This window comes from Dicentrarchus labrax, unplaced genomic scaffold (genome assembly GCF_905237075.1).
Source record: "Dicentrarchus labrax unplaced genomic scaffold, dlabrax2021, whole genome shotgun sequence".
Classification (NCBI taxonomy): Eukaryota; Metazoa; Chordata; class Actinopteri; family Moronidae; genus Dicentrarchus; species Dicentrarchus labrax.
The window spans coordinates 16585668-16609463 of record NW_026136723.1 but is presented as its reverse complement, the minus strand read 5'-3'; the positions used below and the strand labels follow the sequence as shown (position 1 = coordinate 16609463).

General features: G+C 40.3%; 1 protein-coding gene and 1 long non-coding RNA gene across 5 annotated transcripts in view; both read left to right on the top strand.

The window, feature by feature from the left end:
- The window catches only part of ripor2 (RHO family interacting cell polarization regulator 2), a 65912-nt gene that overhangs the window by 1311 nt on the left and 40805 nt on the right, over positions 1-23796 (top strand). Inside the window, exon 1 of one of the 4 annotated variants that reach the window (XM_051391388.1) lies at positions 5027-5447. The exons of 1 other annotated variant lie outside the window; for it this stretch is intronic. In XM_051391388.1, the coding sequence (XP_051247348.1) occupies positions 5369-5447 (79 nt within the window). In that variant the 5' untranslated portion in view covers positions 5027-5368. Of the gene's footprint in view, positions 1-5026; positions 5448-19636; positions 19924-23796 lie in introns of those variants that run through there. 2 more of the 4 variants (XM_051391391.1, XM_051391390.1) reach the window with 2 other exon arrangements.
- On the top strand, positions 15065-16073 carry LOC127358392 (uncharacterized). The gene is made up of 2 exons (XR_007882422.1): positions 15065-15287; positions 15885-16073. It is a non-coding gene; the product is annotated as an uncharacterized LOC127358392 (long non-coding RNA).

Genomic DNA, 23796 nt, shown 5'->3' with positions numbered 1-23796 from the left:
GCACGCATTTACTTAAGTTCCCTGCACTCGGAAATCCAGTTTCCACAGGATTTATGAATTGGCTTTTTGTGTAGCAGCAATATCCTGTTGTGTGATGGGTGTATTTTCCACCGTTCATTCATGCTTTTATTTTTTACAGTTTCATTGCCTGTTTCTTCATATATTCACATTTTGCAGTTATTTATACTGAGATACACATATGTTTAACATATTATTATACCAGCAAGTATTACGCATTGGCTTGAAATCACATTTTAAAAATATTTCTTTTGGTTTGTTTGAGTGTAGCAGGGCTTCATGAAAATAAAGTGTGATTTTTTTTTTTAATGATTCAATTTACTGCTCAATTATATAGTCTGTGAATTTAAATTAATTTATTTTTTGTTGGCCTACCGCTACCAAATTTAGATATCTAACTATATCTGACTAACTAAACCCTCATGTTGCTAACAAACAGGAAATGAACTCAATGACCTCAATGATAGTTTCAGCCTTGGAGTGAAAAAATAAGCATAAATAACCTGCTTCTTGTTGTGAACATTGATCATTTTTAAATATGAGTCAGTTTAAGACACATCTAAGCCTACCGGTTGTCTAAACCAGGGAATCTGACAAACTCATATACAATAGCTTTTTATGTTGAATCAGGGAAGGGTTTCAAAGAAATGCATGATCTGAGTTGTCAAACTTTTGAAAATATTTCCAAGTTAAGTTGTAGTTCTCTCTATGATTCTGCAAAACACTAACTTGATTGAATGTTCTGTTTGCTGCATGTTGAGATGTTGGGGTTTTATGAGTCTCCAAGCCAATCCAAATAAGTTGAATAATAATGTACACTTAAATCTTTAAGTTTTTAACTGTTGTCTGATGCTAATTGATGCTGGTTTTCTAGTATTTTATGCCCATTGTAGCATCTGTGCAAGTGGCTGCATACATGCAAATTAGCTCACACCATAGAATTAGCCTGGATGCTAATGAGTTGCTGCTTCCATGCTAATAACGGATATTTTAGTCCACAGTAACAGGCGGCGCACTGATGCATATTGTCAGGGCCAGAAGAGTGAGTGTGTAGGAGGCTGAAGCCGCCTATTCAGCCTCCTGGGACACTCATCATCTGGCTCGATTCAGATGCCAAAGAGCTCCATTGTTTGACCCCATTCAAACAACACCATTGTACCGAGCGGGTCTGATTGTGCTACTTTTTGCAATGCTGGAGTAACAACTGTGTGTGTGGTGTGCGTACGTTCTTGTCTGTTTGTCTGTGCAGTGTTTTGGTGGCATTGTGTCTGAGTATTATTATATGGACGTGTGTGTGTCTGTTTGTGAGTGTGTTTGCATCCCAGCAGCATGCGTATGCATTTCCCGAAGCAGGGGGTTTTCTCTGCTGGTGACAACAATGTACCCAGTCATTGAAATGCAGTAGGGCAAATGCAACCCAAACATGACCCTGCTTTGCAGCACTGCTGCCTGTAAGGTAGAAAAAAAGCAAAGTGTGAGCACCATTTTTGCTGTGGCAATCTAATTTTGGGTTTAATCTCAATTTTGCACATAAATCATGATACAGTCACAAGTACATGTGATGATTATTGCGGTGAACAGATGGGAGTGGGACGTATCTGCATAAGACAGTAGGCTTTGCTTTGTATGTGTCAGTGTTCTGTATGAGTGTGTTTTCTGTTTACTTGCCTGCATGACCAGTGACTCTCTACTCCCTGCCATCATGTTTCTAGGATCAGAGCAATAAGTCAGTTTCCTTGCTGTCTGCTGTGAGGCCCTATATTGGTTAGAATTCAGTATTTGCAAGTAGTTTACCTAGGATGGAGCCTTGCTGTTTTGCATGATTATGAAATAATCTTACACGTCATATAATATATTATTTTGCTGCACTTCCCAATGCGTCTTCATGATTCTCCATTGTTCTGTTATGCAGTTTATTTCACCACTTTCTGTAATTTCCTGTTCCTGCTGGTAAAGTTGCTCTTTCACTTTATTTAAAGAGGCTGTATGATTGCCTTAATAGCTTGTGTGATTTCTGTGAAAGTGATTTTGAGATGCATATACTGCTCTCTGCCACGTCTCACTTTGGATCAGGCACATTTATTAACACTGTTTCTTTCCATACTGTCAGCAGGGTGTTTTCAAACAGCTGTATCCCACCCTGCTCACTGTGTGAAACATACAAAAGACGTATTGTATTAATGCTGCAGCTAACTGAGATAATAACGTTTTCAATCATTTAGTTGATGAAATATCAGAAAACTCCCAAAAAATTCCCATCACAGTTTTAAGGTGTACAAATTGCTTGTTTTGTCTGACAAACAGTCCAAAACCTAAAGCCATTCAGTTTGCAGTCATATAAATAAGACAAAAACAGTAAATCCTCCCACTGGAGAACCTGGAACCAGCTTATGGCCTTGTTGTGTTACAAATGTCTTAAAGGATTAATGGATTTAGTTTTCTGTCATTTCTGCTCTAGTTTGCATGATTCTCTTTCTGTCGTTCCAAGACGCTGTTGCACCACTTACTGTACTACATTGTGTTGCCCAGAATGGATAAAACTAAACATTCATTCATTCCCAGGTCGTCAACCAATACAGATGCGAGCGGTGTTCAGTTTGATGCAATCTGCAACTTCTCCGTTAGATGGCACCTAATCCTACATACAGGTCCTTTTAACTGAAGACAGTCCAAATCAATGCACATGGTAGTATGAATGGTGACGTGTTCACTTTGTACATACTGAAGTAAATTAAAATGTTTAATGCAATTTACTACTTACACGTAGACCTTACTTATTTACAGCAGCTTTTGACAGTTTATAGATGGATTTGTGTGAGTGTTTTTGGTTGAGGTGGCCAAAGCAGTTCAGACTCCCTATTTTTGCTTCCAGTTTTAGCCACAGTCACAGTTTTGGTTCCTGGTTCGGACTAACGTGTAACATTTAAACAGATAGGCACACACTGTCTCTCTAACACCAACACCTAACTGTAGTCTGTTTCTCACACCGTCCTCCTAAATGACCTCAGACAAATAAGAAATCCTCCCATCCTATAAACTTGTAAGCATTGCTATTAACCCAGCAAATTACACAAAACAACTTTTGGTGTACAAAAGAAGTGCTTCATATCTAGTGAGACAACACATCCCACCTCCTGATAGATGTGGTGTATGCGAATTGTCTGGACTAGCCTCAGTGAAAATGAGTTTGTCTCTGAGTCCGTTCCCTTGAGCTTTGGCCTTAAAGGGAGGCGGTGGCAAGGGAGAGGAAGTCTGAAGGAAAAGTGATAATGAATTGACTTGAGGCCTAGTTTCTATTTTGGTTGGGAATTGGTTTGTGTAAATGGGATGTGAGTCAGAGAAACTGCACAGTGGAGACAGATGGAGGCATGGAGTGAGAAAGAGGAAGATATTCTGTGTCTGGGTGTTTTTTCTTTTTTAACTTTTTCATCTTGTAATAAATTAAAGGTCCAAAAGAGACAAGACTCCATGCTACCAGTGATTTGGGATGAAATGCATGAGAGGCACTGGTAAGGGGCCTCCTGTGGATGGTGCAAAACTTTTTCAAAGTCATTAAGTAGAGTCATCCATGACTGACAGGAAAGTTTGTCATAACACATTACAAGAGTTAGATGGTTCACAAGTTTGACCCAGTTTTTAGCCAGGCTAGCGGCGTGGCTCAGGTGATCACTTTGCTCCAGACTGAATGATGTGTTGGATGGATTGACATGAAAATGTGTTCATGCGTTCAATTATCCATCAGGTCAAATTTGAATTATGACCAGAATCCTGCAAAACGGATGACATTTCCCATCAGCCTTAGTTACACGTTAACTCAACTTTGTCTTTAGAGCTAATTAGCTAAACTGAGACAGTGATTATGAACATTATACCTGCTCAGTGGAGTTGTCATTATGAGTGTGTTAGCATTTAGCTTAAAGTGCTACACTGAGCCGCTAACATGATCGTTCCTAACCTCATGGAGCAACATATCAACAGTTTGTCTCATAGATAATCCTTGTTTTTTTTTCATTTTGAGACTTTTGCAAGCATAACTTTTTCTGAAGGATAATATAAGCCAATCTTTAAAACCCTTGCCGGTTGTTTGACAAGATTCATCAAAATTTCCAGATTCCTAAAAGTTTGATCTACGAAAGTCGAGAATGGCGTTGATTGCATTTTATTATTATTTTTTAAACATAAAATATATGCATACATTACTAGGAATAAATTATGGAAAACCGTTCACAAAAACAATTTCAACACAAGGTCCTGAACAGAAAACTTGGGAGTTTAGGAAACCTGTTAAAAGTCTCTCTTGTGCAGCAGGTGAAATATTTTTTTAGTCTTTGAGGATTCTGGAAATATCTTTAAAACTGCATTCAGAAGTGCAAAACAATCTGCAGTGTCGTTCAAAAATCTGACTCATATTTATGTCTCAAAAACACAGATGCTTACTACAGCTCTGTGCCTAAAACATCATCATTAATGCAAAAGTCCCAAACGTAAAAACTATGATTATAAGAAAGGTACAAACAAGATTCTCCCACAGTGTCTGAATCTGTCTTCTTCAGAGCAGGTGAGTGTGTTTATCCTGAGCAGCACCATGGAGACTTTCAGCAGCAGCAGACGACGCCAGACGTTATCAGCTCTGCTGAGGCCCCCTCAATGTGGGCCAAGTGAAAAAATAGAGGGAGCAATCAGTGTAGTCCCATGATTCCTAGTGAGCTGTGAAGGAATGACATGTATAGCCTGCCTCACATATCGCACACATGCCATGTACACACAAACACACACATTTTCACACTTTTTTTTTGCATGTCCTTGCTAGCTCAAAATACAGAATATAATTATTCCTGTTAATCACCAGCCACCCGAGCTGACTCACTGTAGAGAGCCATACTGTGCATATGGACACACACAGACACATGCACACACCACTGACCCTCCCCGTACAGTACACACACATGCGCACACTTACTCATACAAGTGCTCTCCAAACAGCACACTCTCACTTCAGCTTTGCACAGGATGTTATGAAATCAGTACTGTTGCTGAAACTTAGTGAAGGTCGCTTGGAGTCCTCTCTCTCACCCACACACATACACACACACACTTCACCTGGCACTCACACACTCACACACACATCCTCGTGCAGAGAGCTGAAGCTCAGCTCAGTCCCAGTCCTCTGCTACTCGAGTGAGGAGCCTGCCAGTGATCGGACTGTCGCCTGAAGCGAAGAGGCCGAGCCGGTGTTGATTCAATTTTACAGCCCAGTCACTCTCTCTGAAGCTCCGATTAGTCAGCCGAGGGAGACGAGGGGGAGAGAGGAGGAAGAAGAAGAAGAAGAAGAAGAAGAAAAGGAGTAGTGATGGCTATGACCGACATTGCAGAGGATGACCTGGATGAGATGATGCGTGAGGAAGCGGAGGATGTCTTCTACGAGGACGGTAGGCTTGCCAGGGGTCAGTTGTAAAGTGTGAAAGCAGGCGTGGGTTTACAGGTGGGATGCAGGGCTGAACCGGCTGCTCGAAGAGCACAGCAAGGTCAGACCGGTTGGTTTGTGGCTTGTGGTTGTGATCGGGGTTAGGAAGAGGGTAAAAGTGCTGGCTGAAGGGTGTCCCAGAGGGATGTCTTCAGCTGTGTAGGTGGAGTTGTTGCTACATGGTTGAGTAGACTGTGATACACACCGATGATTAAAAACTGATTTATCTTAGTGAAGAGTGTGCCACTAGTTTAAGTCATAGTCAGTGGTTGTTACGTGCAATGATTGTAATAATTAGTCAGTGCAATGAATCCTCTACTAATGAGAACTTGATGCTTTTTGTTAACAGCTGCCTCTTGCAGGAGCTCTGTTCAGAGTTTGTTTATTGATTTTTCAACTTTTACCCTTTTTAGCCGAGAGGAGCCATGCCCTCTGCAGTGTGGGCGTTCTTGTATAACAGGCAGATGTTTTTAACCAAGCATTATGCACCACATGAAAATCTTTTCAACATGTACTTTGTGTGAGTGTTTTTATTTCAAAACCAGCTGTAATCATAACTTGCGTTCAGTTGGATCCTGGGAAAGTGATGAGCGGGAGAATTACAGCGGGACCTGACTGATGATTATTCATAGGTAGAAGAAAAAGAGAAAATATTGTCAGGTTGTATAAACAGTGAATATTCCTTTTATTTTTTTGCAGCCATTTTTAAAACAATCTCTGACCAGGATTCTGGCAAAACCATTACGGATAATGATGCTTCATAGATGGCTAAGCACTTCACGTATCACTCTGTGTATCATACAGTGTAATGCTTTTTGTGCTTAAAAGAGTACTCCACCAATTTAGCACTGCATTTGGACTTTTGATAGACAAAAAACGATGCAGCAGAATCATTTTTTTCATTCCATCTGGCAACTACATTACATACACCTGTTCCCAGTCTTTATGCTAAGCTAAGCTAACCGGCTGCTGGACGGACATGACAGTGGTGTCACTTTTCATCTAACCCTCTGTCAAATAAGTGTATTTCCCCAAATGTCGACCTATTCCTTCAACTCTGATAAATCTCTACCCCCACCCCACTTTGAAACACACACACATGCTCAAGTGCTTTGCTATATAGCTATTATCTTTTAAACGGCTCTAAAATAGTTCAATTGCACAAAAAACTGAGCATTGAACATATTAACAGTAGTGTATTTATATACATATTTAAGCTCCGTGCAGGCTCTAAGTGCTCCGCAGCAGCTCCACTGGTGATGAGTGGACAGTGAGCGGGGGGATATTCCGAGATATTGCATCATTTGGTGTGTAATGTATGTTAATGCCTCCACTGACCCACTTCTGACTGAGATACACCGATGGTAATGTGACGTTCCCTTTGAACGCAGCCAGGGGGTTCGCAGCAGCTGAGACAAACCAACCAATCACAGTGCACAGATTTGTGTAGAGGTTGGCCAGCAGGCATCAGTGTGTTTATTCAGAGACACAGCTGAAGGTTGCGGAATATGGATCCCTTATATTTTCTGTTCTAATTAGCTCTTTGGATTAGTGATAGAAATTATACTGTATGTTTAATATTCATTCTTATTGCTGCTGAATGCAAATGTACTCGAGTGGCCTATTTTCTTTCTAAATCATTAGTTTCATCATTAGTTTTGGATTTGCAAATCTTGGGCTTTTCTAGCCACAAAATAAGAATTCAGTGTTGAATGAATTCAGCTTGAAGTGTGGGATGTGTGATTTTGCAGCAGTCTTATGCAGTGTTTCCTAAACCTGGGGCTCTGAACCCCGTAAGGGCTTACAAGATAAATATAAGAGGTCACCAGATCATTACAGAAAATGTCGTTATTTTTTGGAGTTTTCTCTAATTGTTGCATATTTCTTGTAAAATAGTGAGTAGTTTTACATCTTCAGGCTTCTAAAAATGATTCAGATACAGTGAAACCAAGAAAAATCACTTGTGAATAGGGATGTAACAAGACACTTTGATACAGTTCACGATACTGGATTCACAATATTATTTTCTCATGACTTTTTAACAAAGTGAGATTGAAGACAAATTTTTTGCATCCTGCTCTGAACATTTGCTAATTAGTACTAAACATAAATTAAAGCTGAGGTTGATGGGAATGTCATTAGCTTTGAAGGTATCTGGACATAAATCATTGTATTGGACAAAAGAATCTGACCCGATGATGGTGCTCGATAAAAAGTTAAGCAATCATCAAAGTCAATATAGTTCATCCTGTAGAGGACATGAATGTCTGCAGGAGACATCACGGAGTTCCAACCAATATTTGGTAAAATATTCACACAAAACGACAAAATTCAACTTTCTGTCAGATCACCAAAGACATTATGTACAACATCTGTAACCATGAATGTCTGTACCACTTTATGCACCAATCAATTTTGTAGATTGAGATATTTCACTGGAAAACAGAAATCTTTGAGCTGCTGGTGCTGCTAAATGAAAAGTCAGGGGATCGCTAGTAACACCATGAATGTGCAGTATGTACATATATACATATATATATATATATGTATATATATATATATATATGTGTGTGTGTGTATATATATATATATATATATATATATACACACATATATGTATAAGTGCTGAGATTTTTCAGTTTGAACACAAGTGACTGACCAACATTGCCATTCCTATATTGAACCACTATGTCATGTAAGAATGTTCTGAGGGTGTTGGCAGAGTAGAAATGGCTGTAAAATGCATAAAATAAAATATTCAGTGAAAGATAGCGGCCATAAAGCAAGTACCAGACATCACACTTTGTATTACTACAGCTACAAGCATAACTTACACAGGTCACTAACTTCAGAGTTACTGTAATAAAAAAGGAAGTCTATCAGAAGTCTAGTTGCTGTCATCTCTGCATAAAAGGTTGTATACGGCATGTTTACTCTAGTTTGTCAGTCTTTTGCTCGCTGAATTATGACTAAAGCAGCACTACTTCTAGCCTGGCAGCAGAAATGTCAGAGTGCCTGAACAGAGCAGCTACACAGCCACAAGCTCACTTTCTCCCTCCCCTTTTCCTGCCTCTCCTCCTCACTTACACTCTCTGTGAGTCCACATCAGGTCGTATGAATTAGCAAAAAGCCTTGGTATGCTTTACTCAGTGAGAAGAATGTGTTTTAGCTTCATCCCCTGCTGAAACATGAAAAGGGACTCACTAACTGCGGTCAGGTTGCCTTTTTCAATTTGGGGCACACGTTGATCGGATTGTATCCTGCTCTGTATTCAGAAATGTGGCTCCTGCATACATACGCATACGCATATCTATCCACGCAGATCATTTTATCTGTTTAATTTAGTAAAGGTTTCGAGATGATCACAGTGAGGTCTGTGAGTATCCAGGGCACATATTGTCTCATACAAACACATATTGGAGGTAGCCTGGTTCCACATCTTTGAATCACTTATCACTTTGAATACCATATCTCATATTTGTCCGACAATTCATGTAGGTCTGGTCTTCTGGTTTCATGAAAGTGGCTTGGCCCAGCTACAAAGCTACCTTCATGGCATTTACGTGCTGGTTTGTTTGTAATGTGGGTGACCCTTTAACCCTTTAAGGACGTGGATGAATATTTGGTTTCTCAGGTCACTGGGATCAGGCCTAGTCAGAAGAAAACTTAAGATCGCTCTCTCAGATACTATAGAGGCAGATTTGTTCTTAGTTTGACCAGCGTGCATTTATGAGAGTGTCCAGCATTTGTTTCTGTGTATTTGTTTGTGTTTTCCAGTCTCCCAAGCTCAGAGCCATATAGAATTGCAGGAACAGTTCTGATGTTCTATAAGATGACAAGATGATTATACAAAGTCTCAGCTCACCCCTGATGATTACCCATAAAATTACCTCTGCACCAACACACACCTGACCTGAACGAGTCCATTCAGATCTTTGAGAAACTACAGCCAAAGCCCTTAAGTGGTTTTAACCACTAAATGAACACAAACACAACTCTGCTTACTTCCCTCGGCCCCTTTTCTTGAAACATTTCTCTTGAAAATGGCTACACCAAATGAAACAAAGATATCTGTAAAAGTGCACAGCAGCTTCATTGACACATTAACTCCTTCTTCCTCCTTATAAGTAATTCAAAGGTCTGATTTTGTTCTGCTAGTCTACTCATGTGGTTGGCAGCCGAGTAGAAAACTGCAAAGTACAAGTGAGCAGTGTGTGTCCCCTAAGGAAAGCCACAGTGGCAGGGCTTTAATGACAGTAAAAAATATACATGAGTGTCAGATCGATGGTGCCATGGTTGGAATGAAGCGTTTGTTGAAGTGTTTGGTGTCTAAATAAACCTGTGTTTGACTAACTGGGTCAGGTCAGAAAGCATGACAGAGCTGCTTTCAGCCACAAGTGAGGAGTTCTTAAAAACTGAGGCCTTGCAGCACACTGAATTTACTCTCAAAGACCACATCGGAAATAACTCTTCCTTTGACATGTCAGGATTTTAAACATATTGAATGTTGGTGCTTTGCAGTTTTATTGGTTTTAAACTGAACTGACGAAGTCCCTGTCATTTAATACAGTTGTGACTTAGGGTGTTGTTTAAGTTTATCCACTCTAATGCAGGAATGTTTTGTATTGTTCCTGCTCCTTGCGAAATTGCATGCATTTCCACTCCTCCTCTGACTACCAATTACATGACAAAACCACTAATTGCTAGGCTCAGCAGCTTTTGTTTGTTTGTTTTTTTTATTTGGTTTTTGAAAACTTCGTCTTCTTCTTCTTCTTCTTCTCCTCCTCCTCCTTCACAATGACAAGTCAATCACTCAGACTTTATGGGAGTTTTCCATCCAGCGAAGGTCCCTTAACAGATTTAGAGAATGTAAATAAATCCTGAGGGGATGGGCGTACGTGGTGTGAGGTGACACCACACATGAACAGGGTTAAAGCTTTAATGTTTTGTTTTCACCTGTGCACTTTAAGCCTTTCGCTCCCGAATTTGCCAGAGGGCTTTCCTTTAATGTTCTCATCCAAACAACAACTGAGATTTAAGGAGTTACAAATAAACCGGAGAATGTAAAGGCATGACATGACATGCAGGCTTATTTGAAAGGATTTTAGGTCTCATTTCGACAGTACAGGAGCTTTTCTTGCCACAAGTGGTAGTAGTAGAAGGGCTGCATTCTCCAGGTAATATAAGAAACAAGGACTCAGAGACATCAGTGTGAAGAACATACCCCACAGCTTGAGAACCACTGCTTTAAGCAGTGTTAAGCAGCCAGAAACACTTCGTTTAGTAACTTTGAGTAATGTTAAATATCTAAAAGTTAATATAAAATAAGAGATAACCTATATAGTATCCAGCTTTGCCAGCTTAATGGCTCATGTAAGAAAGCATTAACGTTAGCCAAGCTGCTTTCTTAATAAAAACTGAGAGAGATACTCCTGGAGCTGTTTCTGATTACGATAGCAGGTTTATTTGAACTGTTTTTAAGGTTATACAAAATTCACTTACCACTGCACATTGCACTAGAGAAAAAGCATCTCAGACCAAAACAAAGGGACAGAAATAAAATAAAATGCAACAAAACCGTCTTGTTAGTCTTTCTGACAATCACCGACACTGGTTTGATCGAAAAATAAACCCTTATTTACAGAGCTAGATATGACAATATTCGTAAAAAAGAGTTGCAATGGCCACTATGTAATTGTTAAACATGCACTAAGTGCTTGTCTTTGCCACTGACAGGCTCAGATTGTTATTCTAAGTGTCTGAAAACATTAAGTAAAGGATCCAAAGCCGTAATATTGCTATCGCTCGACATACTCCATAGAGGAAAACTCCAATTACTGTAATTAAATTTACCTTGCATATCATTGTAACCTCATAACTTTATTTTGCAGAAACATAATGAAACCAGCTTGGATAGTCTTTCCACTGTTCCAACTATCACCAATTCTGCTTTGATCAAAATAAATCCTTAATTCACTGACATTACGCCATTATCTTTACATAGCAAATGGTTGTTTGCCACTATATTAAGAATCTAAATTTCATATGCAGAATATAACCTTTGAACCTTTGAACTTGAAATTAGCTGGAAGTTCAACTATTTCACTAGCTAACATTTACAGTAACTGATGTTTAACTGATTGGAGCAGAAATCAATTCATGCTGAAATGTTAATGGTAAAAAATACGATTAAATTAGGTGTAAATTAAAGTCTGAGGTTTGTAGGTTCTACATTACAGCCACACGATCACGTCTGTACGTCATGGAGTCATGAGTGTGTTAGAATCAAATCACAACTTCAAATATAAGCTCTGAGGAGATCTCATTACATTATAATGCAGATGACATGAAATCTATCTCACTTGTACAGTACCAGCTTTCAACTCTTGCCCACAGGGTGAAAGAGGGGACACACCCCCGCCACACATATACACACACACACGCACACTCACACACAGGGCATTAGCATGATATAAGGAGCTCATGGAGGCGACTGCAAGACTAGAAACCAGGTCAGATTTCACAAATCCATTTCTCTCTCCGTCTCTTGTCTGGACTTGTCTTGTGTGGCAAACTCCAAGAAACTGTATCCTCCTCTGAGCCGACTTGATGCCCACCGAGGCTCATGATCTGCTCCTGCTCCACTGACTGGAAAGCTGGGAGAGCTTAGTATTTAAATAGAGAGATACAGGAAAAACTGACAAAGAATTGGAAGGTATTGGAGACACTGAAATGCCATTAAACCTGCATTTTCACTGTTTTAGGTTTGGAAAGTTTGGTTTAGGACACTTGATGCTACAGTTTACATAGTTGATTGAATTTAATGGTACAGCACCACAGTTGTTGTCTTGCACCCTTTTTTAAAATTCTGTCTTTACTTATGTTACCCTATAGAGTCGAATCACACAGCTAAACACAATATTTAAAGATTAAGCTGGTGCAACTATATCTACATAAGAATCAATACAAAAAACATATAGTTGAGCAGTTTTTATCTCCTGGCAACACTATTGTCACACATCTTAATATCGTGGAGTATATTAGTATACACTAAGGCTTGTCATGTCAAGGCTTGTCATCTTTAAAAGGGAACTAAAACAGGAACTAAAATATGTCTAAGGAAATAGAGTAATGACCATTTCCTTTTAATGTGATGTTGGGTTTCACATAAACAAACTGACTTGCTCAGACTTTTGAGAGTTCAAAAGAAAACGTCGCTCTTAGTAAGAACTTCAAGATCATATGTGGGCGTGTTACATATTTTTCAGGTGCAATCCCTTACATCTCTGAACATGACTCTGCTTTTATCAGATGTGGACTGTATTAGCTACCATTTAAATGGATGCCATGATTAGAGCTAACTTAATGAACTCCTCCTGCAGCAGCGCAGTGGTTTCATCCCCGGAGTGTCTGACCTGGAAATCATCTGATTAATGCATATTGCTTTATGTCAAGTTGAGCTAAACTTTTATGTGACACAAATACTCCCTCCTCCCGAGCTGCCAAAGAGGTCACTGCTAGAGGTTGGAGAATGACCTAAAACTGACTTGATCTACTTGCCCTACTATCAAACACACGCATGCACACACACACACACACAATGACGAACAACCTCTTACACACACATAGGCATTGTCTTCCATCCTCAACATTTGCACGCTGACAGTCCACCCACACATACACCTCCACTGTCTGGCCACAGATGTCGTCTCTGTCCGCGGCGATACAACACAGAGAAGAACATGACAGTACTGTAGTTTGTGCGTCAGTGGCCACTCTGTGTTGGGTATAGCTCTGACCTGAGGGGACCTACTGTAGCTGGAATATTACCGCTCCGCATCTCCCTCTTCCTGCTTCTGACAGTTGCCTCCACTGACCTACTTTTGCCAAAAGACTCAAACTGTTATTATTTTCTACAGTTTACACTGAAAGAGGAGAGAAAGAATAAACAGCTGAAAGAGGAGAAAACGTCTCTTTTTTTGCATTTTGAGACATAAGGTGAATTTTTAATGCTGCAACATCCAGTAAGCCAGAGGATGCAAGAGTAGTAATCCCTCTTTCTTTGCAGACGTCAGTGTAAAGTCGTCTCAGTTGTTTGGTTACAGATGTTTACATGTGGCTTATATCTACTGCTAACCTTTCCTTTACAATTCCCATGTGGTTACCATGACAATCTGTGCTGCGGGCAACACTGGGCGTGTGAGGTTTACACTTAGTGGCTTGGAACCGCTCTCACAATGAGGTAATCCCGTTTAAAACATGAAACGTAACAGACCACCCGTGACTCTTCACAGAGGGGTACACTGGTGAAAGTTTGGACATCATGTTTTGCTCCTCATTCACAAGTGTATTACTGTTTTTATAAGTTATTAAATGTCTAAGAAGCAAGCGAACATTTATTGTTACCTGTTTAAGACTTGTGCATCACTTTTGTTCAGTTGACTTACACCCAACAGTAATGTATTTCAAGCCCCTTTTTATAGTTTGGATAGCATAATGCCAAATTATAAATAACAGACGTACCTCCACTCATTTATAAAATTAGCCAGGAATTTAAAGCGGCATTAATAGATTTTTTGGCTACTTGGGAGCAGAGGAAAGATATGAGAAGATAGGATGCAACATTAGCATTAATTTGTGTTTCTACAATATAAGTTCACATTCTCTGTCTCTCTTCCACCAACTCTAGAGAAAAATATGGCTCTTTAGCTGCTACATGTTCGTCCTTCTTCACCAGCTAGTTGCAAACGTTTTCTTTCTACCATTGGGCAATTAACCTACTTTATCAAAGCTATAATGCCAAAGACAGTTACCTGTTGAAAACGGGGCTGATCAGAGTGGAGTTCACAAACCTGAAAACAAAATAATGAGCTAAAGGAGACTAAAAATGTACAGAGCTGAGGGGGACTGCAGAATTCTGTATGAGTTTGTCACTATGAGCGATGCCTTTCACATTATAGTCATTTCATCCATTGCTGAAAAAAGATATTGCAGCTTTAAATCAGAAACTAATTTAAAAGCAGTTAATAAGGCCTATAAGGTGCCTCCAGGTCCCTCAGGGGAGACACTCTACCTGCAACAAGCAACCTGTCATTACAGACCAAAGGATCCACAGCATGGAGCCGTGCCACAGTGCAGCATACAGCCTGTAATTGCTTCACCTCTGCAGAGACACACATAATATGCAACTTTGTACAGTCTTATGGAAGCTTTCAATGTATTATTTAGGAGGCAATACAGTAAACACATCTTTGTATTCAGAGCTGCATATACACATACAGTATACAGTGTGTTTCTTTATGCCCCTAAACAGAAACTAAAGCTGAGTTCACAAAGTCAAAATTCCATTTGGGTCCAAGTTAATTTACAGCTTGGGAAGTCTAACAATGACCCAACTTAAACAAGGCTAGTAACCGGAGAAGAGGCAGCATTTTCCCTCTGACATTTTAGTGACACACACTCTCACTCTGAGACACACACACACACACACACACACACACACACACACACACACCGTCAGCTGTGCCTGTACATCCCTTAGCCTTGACCTTCCTGCCCTCCAGTCATGTGGCCTCTCTGACTCATCCTGGTTTCGTGGTCAGACTTTGTCAGGCAGAGACGAAGAAAGTGTTTAGAAAGAAAGATGAAAAAAATAAGACATAAATGCTCAACACAGTAAGGCTAAGAGAAATACTGAAGGTAGAGCAAGTAACAGGAGGTGTTTCAATGCCGCACAGGAGATCGATGGTGGCGACCAGCAGCAGTTGTGGCTCGTACAGAAGGAAAGGAACTGCCCCGCTGGGAGGTCAGTGGGGTTGGTTTAATTCATACCATATGTGTATGAATGGGTTTATGAATGGGCACACATACATTGGTATATATATATATATTTATAATATATCCAGTGATCTTCAGTTATGCTTTATATCGTTGGTTGAACAGTGAGCAGTAAACAGATCTCAGTGGGTTTTATTGAGGGTCATAAACATTCTGCAAAAGTCACAAAATGAAAACATTTTGATACATTTCAGCTTGAAAAGGTTTTCAGTGCTGCATAAATCAAGGACCCCATCAGAGATGGAGGAAGGAAAGCAACGACAAATGTCACTTAGTAAAAGTATTTGGTGAAGCAATCCTGTCGGAAATTGCAAAAACACATTTTAGTGTTGCAGAAGTTGCAGGTTTTATATAATGAGACAGGGGATTTTTATACAGCCACTCATGTGTTCTTGGTCACACTTTACATAAGTACTTTTTGTAACAATAACAATATAGAATTTCCAACACGTATTGTTGTTACATAGTATATTACAGTATAAATATTAACTCAACAAGGTGATAAAGCTATTGTTCCTTTCATTTCATCACGATTTTACTTGTTATTTCTTTGGACTGAAAACAGGAAAAACAGCAAATATGGACAATGGAGACGTCAACATTCAAGCCATCATCTTGAGACCATAAAAGTACACAGTGTTACTTTGTCCATGACTCTGTGACTGTATGTGAGCCAGAGTGAAAATGTATGCTTGCTGAGAAAATTCTTGAGAGGATTAGAGCCGATGATGCAGAATAAACCAGTGCTAAATTACCTGTTGCTGTGATTTTGATTGGCAACGGCCAAAATAGTTGGTTATGTTTGTATGTGTGTGTGTGTGTTGTTGCAGTTTTAAGTGTGTATGGTCTTCCTTTTGTAAGTGTATGCGCACTGGTTCTACAGTAAATATAGCTGCTAGTCAGGGGCTGTTGATGACAGCCATAATTACAGGCTGAGCTGTTCAGCAGCTGAGAGTCCGGGAGGAAGAGAGAGGGTGTGTGTGAGTGTGAGTGTGTGTTAGCACTGAGGGGCTTATGGAAACCCTACAGAGTTCCCTGAATGTGTTATACCCAGCATTTATTAGTAAAAATAGGATGCAGGATGAGACAAAGAGTGTTTTTTACATGTTTTACAAAGTGATGTTTAATTGAAGTATGACTCTGTAAAGAACATTTAAATAAAACAATTAGAGCCACAGTTAGAGAGCGACACTGGGACAGAAAAGGACTGGTATGGATGTGTGTGATTGACTTTATGTGGCAGCTGGGAAAGCTGCTGAGTTTGAACTTTGAACTTAAAGAGACTGGGAAAGGACAAGACAGCCAAAAATAAGGTATTTTGACAACTTAGGAAATATGCTCAATTGCTTTTTTTCGATACCACTTTCATGTCTTTCTGTTACATATAAGGCTACAGCCAGCAGCCAGTTAGCTTAGCATAGCATAAAGACGGGAAACAGGGAAACAGCTAGCCCAGCTCTGTCCAATCCACTTACCAGCACCTCTAAAGCTCACTAATTAACACAATATATCTCATTTGTTTAATATAATTGAAGTGTATATAAAACATATTGTACAGGGGTTTATGCGAAAAAAACTACTTGATCTGCATCCCTGTGAGGCTGCCAGGCTGAAAGAAAGCAAGAAAGTGAATGTGTGTTTCACAAAAGTAATATTTATTTGCAGCTAAATTGGGCTTAAACTTTCATTTACCCTGTCTTTCATTATTTTTTCTTTCTCTGGATCTTTTGTACCTCTTCTCCTTGCTCTGAGAGTGCACTTATTTCTCTCCATCATCATCTTTCTGTCTGTGCACAGCCTTCTTAATTGACTCTTCTTTCTTCCTTACATCACTTATATCACCAACACCATGACTGAACTCCCAGCATCAAGCCCATCACTGCCAATTTAGCATTTATGACAGCCTACTGTATCTCATCGATCCCCAACCAACAGCAGCTGTCTTGTTGTTTCTTCTTGAGTGTGCATGAAAATTCATTCTTTCTCTCAATCAGTATCCTCCTTTTGGCACTTTGTCAATAAAGAGGATTTCTGAAGCCCAAAAAAGTAAAATTTCCTGCTAAATATGTACTCTAAGAAGAAGGACCTGAGGGGGAAATATCCCTGAACCTTCCCTTTAAGATTAATCATATCAACCAGTCATTAAAAAATCCCTTCCTCTACTAATACTAAACTGATGGATCAAAAGGGACAAGCCATTTTCTGCTCCCTTTGCTTCTTGGAGGGGCGAGCTGAATTGGATTTGTATGGACTCAGTGGAACAGCATATCCACTTATGGAGGGCAATTATGCTGGCAGGAGCACCTCAAGACAAGTCGCTCTACATAATACCAACCCATTGCACAGAAATGTATTTTCTCTCATCTCTCGTATAGCAGCACCTTTGTGTTTCACGCTGTTTGTGGCTCCTAAAGATGGCGACGTTTGTCTTCATCATGGTTCCCTTCCATGTAATTCAATTTGCTTGTTGCTTGCTGTCCAGGAGAAAGCAATCGCTGTAAGCCCACTGGAGGCGAACGGATTGGAAAGGCAATTTTGACAAAGCCCCTGTTGTTAAGCTGCGTAATCACACATAATCACGCCATCATTTTCACAACCTGCCAATACATTTACGAGGACAAATAAAACTTCTTTGATGGTAAAACGCTACCGAATGAGACGGGTCGTGCTGTACCTCTGCAAAAGTTGGGTTTAACGTTCAATTGAACATGAAAGGTTTAAATTTAAACCCACAAGGCTGAAAAGGTATCAGCTCTCTCTCCTAAAAATGGCCCCCGCTGCTGTCCAGTGTACAAGGGCAAAGAGAAATGTTAGAGACAGTTCATAAGGTGACAGCTGGTTAAATCTGGTGCTCAGATGTGGATTCAGCCTACAGGCCAGACTGGTGTGCAGAGAAGCAGCAGTGAATGCCTGTGGCAAGACAACACAGACTACAGTACGTGTGTGCAGGACTGAATACAGAGGTCACGTGCTTAATATTTTTAGCTCAAAATGTGGGCAGTTGAGGGTTTGTGTTGCCTGAACTACAGTTTACATTGTATAATAGTAACACACCACTCAGTGACTGGCACAACCATATCTTAATACTACTAATGGACATACGAATGTAAGATTAAACAAAAAGATATAAGATAGAAAAGGAAAATAATACTCCAAATTCATTAAATTCATTAAAGAAAAATGGAAAGAAACTGCTATTGAGTCCTTATTGACCCTCCCTCACCTACCACCTCCAGAAGCACTGCACACAGCAGACTGTAAACTTGATTGTATGCCCAGAGACCATCAAAATATTCAAATGGAATAAATATATATATATAATAATAATAATGCTCCAAGATTTGATGTGTCTCTCTTTTTTGCACAACTATTTATATTTAAGTTGCACATGTACAGTTTTAGTCAAAGCTGCTCAAATATTTGCACACCATTTTTATTTGCATATTGCATATAGTGTATATACTTTTAATTTATAGTCTTATATTTTGTAATATTATTATTTTGTGATATCTTATTGTACTTCCACTTTTGTACTTTTGCACTTTTCCCCTATGCTGCTGTGTCTAATTTTAATTTCTCCTATGGAGGATCAATAAAGGTACATCTTATCTTATCTTATCTATAAGATTGTACTAAGAGATTAATGAATGCAGGAGAGAGAGAAAAAACACATCACTGGTGGACTCAGGTGCACGTGGGTTGAAAAAAAAAAGTGCCCTCTTGGGTGCCCCTGTTGTGGGTAAAATTAGATAGATTAAAGTGCCCTCAGTGTGTGAATATTCAATGCAGGCTCACTGGTGCCCCACTGTATGCAGCTGGTGCCCTTTTTATTTATTTCCCCACAGTCCATAGGTACTGTAAAATATTGTGTTACTTCATTTTCTTCTCTATTTCCTTGTGAAACAGCAGCCTGTGCTCATTGTAATTGTAATGTGTCATTTATCCTTGTCAGTATTCCAACCCTAGTAGCAATAAAGCTCATTTGATTTCAGGACACAGACAAACAGACAGACAGACAAAGAGAGAGACAGACAGACAAAGAGAGAGACAGGACATATGCCAAGCTTGATTCATGCTTCCAGAGCGCGCGCACCTACACCCACACGCACGTGCAACCCCACCACACACAAGCACACACACGCACACACACACACACACACACACACGCACACACACACACACACACACACACACACACACACACACACACACACGGGAGAGTTGGGGCACAAAACACAGTGACCCCGCCCTCCCCGTGACATCCTCCGCTTCTCATTGGCTCTGCGTTGTTCAGGAGGAGCGCCGCAAACACAAACTGGAATGTGAGTGAGGGTGCTCAGTGTTTGCTCTGGACGGCCGCTGCATCGAGCCTCACCGGGGAACAAACGTCGAACATCCATCGCTCATCCGAGCGGCTGCTTCTTTTTATCGTGGGACTGAGAGATTACTTCTTTTAACTCACGTCGTGATCAGCACCAAAACGCGTAAAACCGAAAAAAGACGCACTTTCCCCCCCCACCCGTCCCATTTACGTATGGATGGAGAGGCGCAGGTAGACGGGCACAGACGCCGCTGAGGAGCCACTCTTGTGAAGTTTTGCTGAGGTGAGTTTGAAGCATCGTGCAACTTCTGTGAGGCTAAAACACGGTCAGTAACATGAGTTTGAGAGGTGCGCTCACTGAGAGGGAAAACTCCTTTCTCTCGTCTGTTGGGGGGGGGATGTTCTCCGGGGCAGTGGGTTAGTGGATCACAGCGATGCCTGAACTGATCTCACCGAGGATGCAACTCATTGTTGGATAAACCCACAGATAACCACCGATGTTTTTAATGTAAAGCCGAGTTTTCTTGACGTAGATCTCAGGGTAGAGTACAGGATCATATGGTAATATTAAATTGTAAGATACATGAAATGAGCTCTTGTTTTTCGAATGCTTCTCTGAAAATGTAGGTTAAATTATTGTTTCGGTGCTTCATGTTTATCTTTATAAGTGAAGACATTGAACTCCACAGATCTGGAGTATTTTCAACCCACTAAATGTGTGTTTTTTCAGTGACAGATGATGTGTCTGTCTTTGAAGTCGCTTTGTGTTTGGAGACACGACATAGTTTAAATTTGGGGTGTGGGGGGTGTTATTATGAAGAGCCTCTGTCACTGTGTGGGTGTGTGCTTCCCTGATGATACTGGGTGCAAAAGGACACACACTCGTGATGCGCATGTGAAACGTGAGAGAATTAGGTCAGTGATTTACAAAAAAAATGCCCCTCCAGGTTTGTTGAGGATGGAGGTCAAAGGGCATCAGTCTTTTGTCATCTGTTGCGCACTGATACCGCCCACAGTGGATCTTCAAGCTGAACCAGAGCAGATAAACATTGCAGAAGTGAAACGCTGTCTGTTGCTTGTTCTGTTAGGGGCGATATCTCCAGTTGTTAGCAGCTTTCTACCTGCCAGATGGGCTGCAAATCACTTTTCTTTTCCAGCTTTATGGGCTTTAAAAACACCCAACCTACTCAGAGTCATGTGTCAATTCCTTGATATTTTAAAAAAAATCTCTTTTTTTAGAAGCCTGCCAACTGAGCCCAACATTATCTTTTCAGCTGCATGTCCTCCCAAGTTGATCAAAAGCAACAATTTGTCAAGCTATCCTTTAAGTCCTCAATTCTCTGCCAGTTTCAATACACTTGGAAATAAAAATAAAACAACAGGGAAAATCTTCTGCTCAAATAACCATGCAGCTTGCAGCGATGCTTCCCCCTCCGGCTGCTCATGCTGCTTCTAAGGGAGAAAAAAAAAGGCATTTTTCAGGGCTAAATGCTCTTTCAGTGCAGCGCCAGGCTGACTTTGATATGGTTAAGTGGAAGTGCTTTGCTTCCCTGCCAACCTGTTTGGGCCATGGTTAAGCTGTTTGAAGGGGGCTGGAGACGAGGGGGTAGCGTGTTTGTGCCAAGCCGAGACGAGGCTGCGGGGATGCAAGACCAGCGTCTGTTCCCAGAGTCTCACACACACAAGCTCCCTCCCTCACCTTCTCTCTTCACTTTACCCCAGCCGGCTTTTCATTCCCTGCATCTGCTCCCTCAGTGTCTGCCTTCTTTCTTCTCCCTCTTTCTTTCTGTTCTCGCTCTCTCTCTCTCCTCCATCTTTCACTTTCTCTGTCTCACCCATGCAGGGACAAGCACACACACACACACACACACACACACTCACTCTCATTTCCTCCTCTTTCTCTCCAAAGCCTCATTAAAGGAAATTATGACTGTGTGGTTTGGAGGAAATTCAGACGCTCCGTCTTTTTGTTGGGTTTTCCCCCAAAACTACTCAAACGCAACACAGTGCAATATTGACGTGAACTGAATGTGATTTTTAAGGAATGTCAGCATCACCTGAACAAGTAACCCAGGGCTGCCTGCAACCAAACATTATTTTCATTATCAATAAATCTGCCAATTATTTTATCGATTAATTGTTGATGAAATGAGAGAAAATAATGAAAAATACCCTCGATATGTAGGTAAATGTCTTGTTTTGTCTAACTAGAAGTCCAGACCCCAGATAGATTGTGTTTACTATCATATAAGATGAAAAAAAGCAGGAAAACTTTTTTAAACACATTTTAGATGCTGGAACCTGAGAAAGTTTAGCATCTGTGCATTAAAAGTCATTGTTTTAAGTCAAATAACTTAATTCATTGACTAATCACTTCAGCTACGGTTTATAGAATTTTACATAAAGCGACACATGATCCACCAACTACCAAGTAACCAAGTTTAAAACAAAATATTGTGGTTTCTCTTGACAACAATAATGATAGATCTTAATATCCCCGGGACATTTGACTAAGGCTTGTATTGGCAAGGATTGGATTGATTGCTGTGAAATTTCATACAGATGTTCACCAGAGGATGAATCCTCGTGACTTCTGTGACCTTTTCTCTAGCGACACCAGTAGGTCAAAGTTTTTACTTATTCAGGGATATATCTGTTGGATGTTGGATGGATTGTTTTGGAATTTTATACAGATATTCATGATTTGCATCCTAATGACTGTGATGATCATATGACTCTTTATGAGGTTGACATTTTTATTATAGATTGTTATTGAGATATCAACTATCTATTGCCTTGAAATTTGGTACAGACGTCTGTGGTTCCCAGAAGGATGATTTGTAATAACGTTTTAATTAATCTAAAGGTCACAGTTTCAATTATTTGTCCAATACTTTGGTTTAAACACCTGCAAAACTAATGACATCAGCCTCAGCTGTACTTTGTGTTTAGTGCTTATTAGCAGATGAATACTGTAAGCATTATACTTTTTTTCACATGCTAGTCTTTGTGTGAATGTTAGCATGCTGAGCTAAGCTAAGTCCAGAACTCAAAGATAGTTGAACCATTAATCTATCATCCAAAACTGTTTTCTTTCTATCAACTAATTGATAAATCAGATTATTGTTCCCGCCCTAGAATAACCTCACTGGCCGTCTCTCACAGTTAATTCAATAGAGGCAGATAATGAAGGCTATCTAAATACCAAACCAAAAGCAGGAGGAGAAATATTACCTGGAAGTGCATTGTGCTGGCAGCCATGATAAAGACTTTAAAGTCTATCGACGTCTCACACTCGGAGCACTTGACCTTTTCCTTTTCCTCAAGAACACCCACTTGCACTTCTTGGGAATCTTGCCTGCCTCTGTGTGAGTGTGTGTGGGTGGCTGTGTGTATATGTTGCATGCACATACATATGTCTTTCCATCTGTGAGCATATGTGTGGTTTTTTGGGGGAAAACCGGAGGCCTTGCATTCTTACAGGAGGAGTGCCTCCTTAAAGTTTTCACAGCTGATAGTTATTTCATAAGGAGTGTAGGTTGCAGAAAGTTGAAGTGCTCCATTGGGACGGGGAGTGAAATGATTTCACTTGGAAGGTCTTTTTTTCCTCGCCGCTCTAGATGGAGTGTTAAATGATAAAGATGATTTTAAATACTAAAGTAAAACCTCCTGCTGTGTTTTGATGATCCAGACTTCCAAATTTAACTCGACCCTCAGTCTGCGTCTGGGAAGCTGCTTTGATATAACCCACAACTGGTAAGAGGTTGATTTTGTTCTGGTTCTGTGATGAAACTTTAATGTTCCCTGTGGGGAAATTGGGTCATTCTGTTCATAGATATAGGAGACCGTTGTTTTGATGTGTCTATCACAGTGCATACAAACTGGTATTATTTTTTTTTATTTAGTTATTTCTCAACTTGTCACACCTCTTGTGCTTGGAGCAAGTCTGTTGGGGCAGAGTGATTCCATGCATGAGTTAACAGTGACAAGCCTGCATGTAGATTATAGGTTAGTGACACCAGAGTCTGAAAAAGAGGCCGTCCCGTCTGCTCTGAGTCAGAGGTTATCTGGTCTCGAGATGATGGTCTGGCTTTGCTCGCCTGTTCCGACATGTCCTATCCTACAATCACTGCTTCCTGAGAGTGGGTGGGAGGTA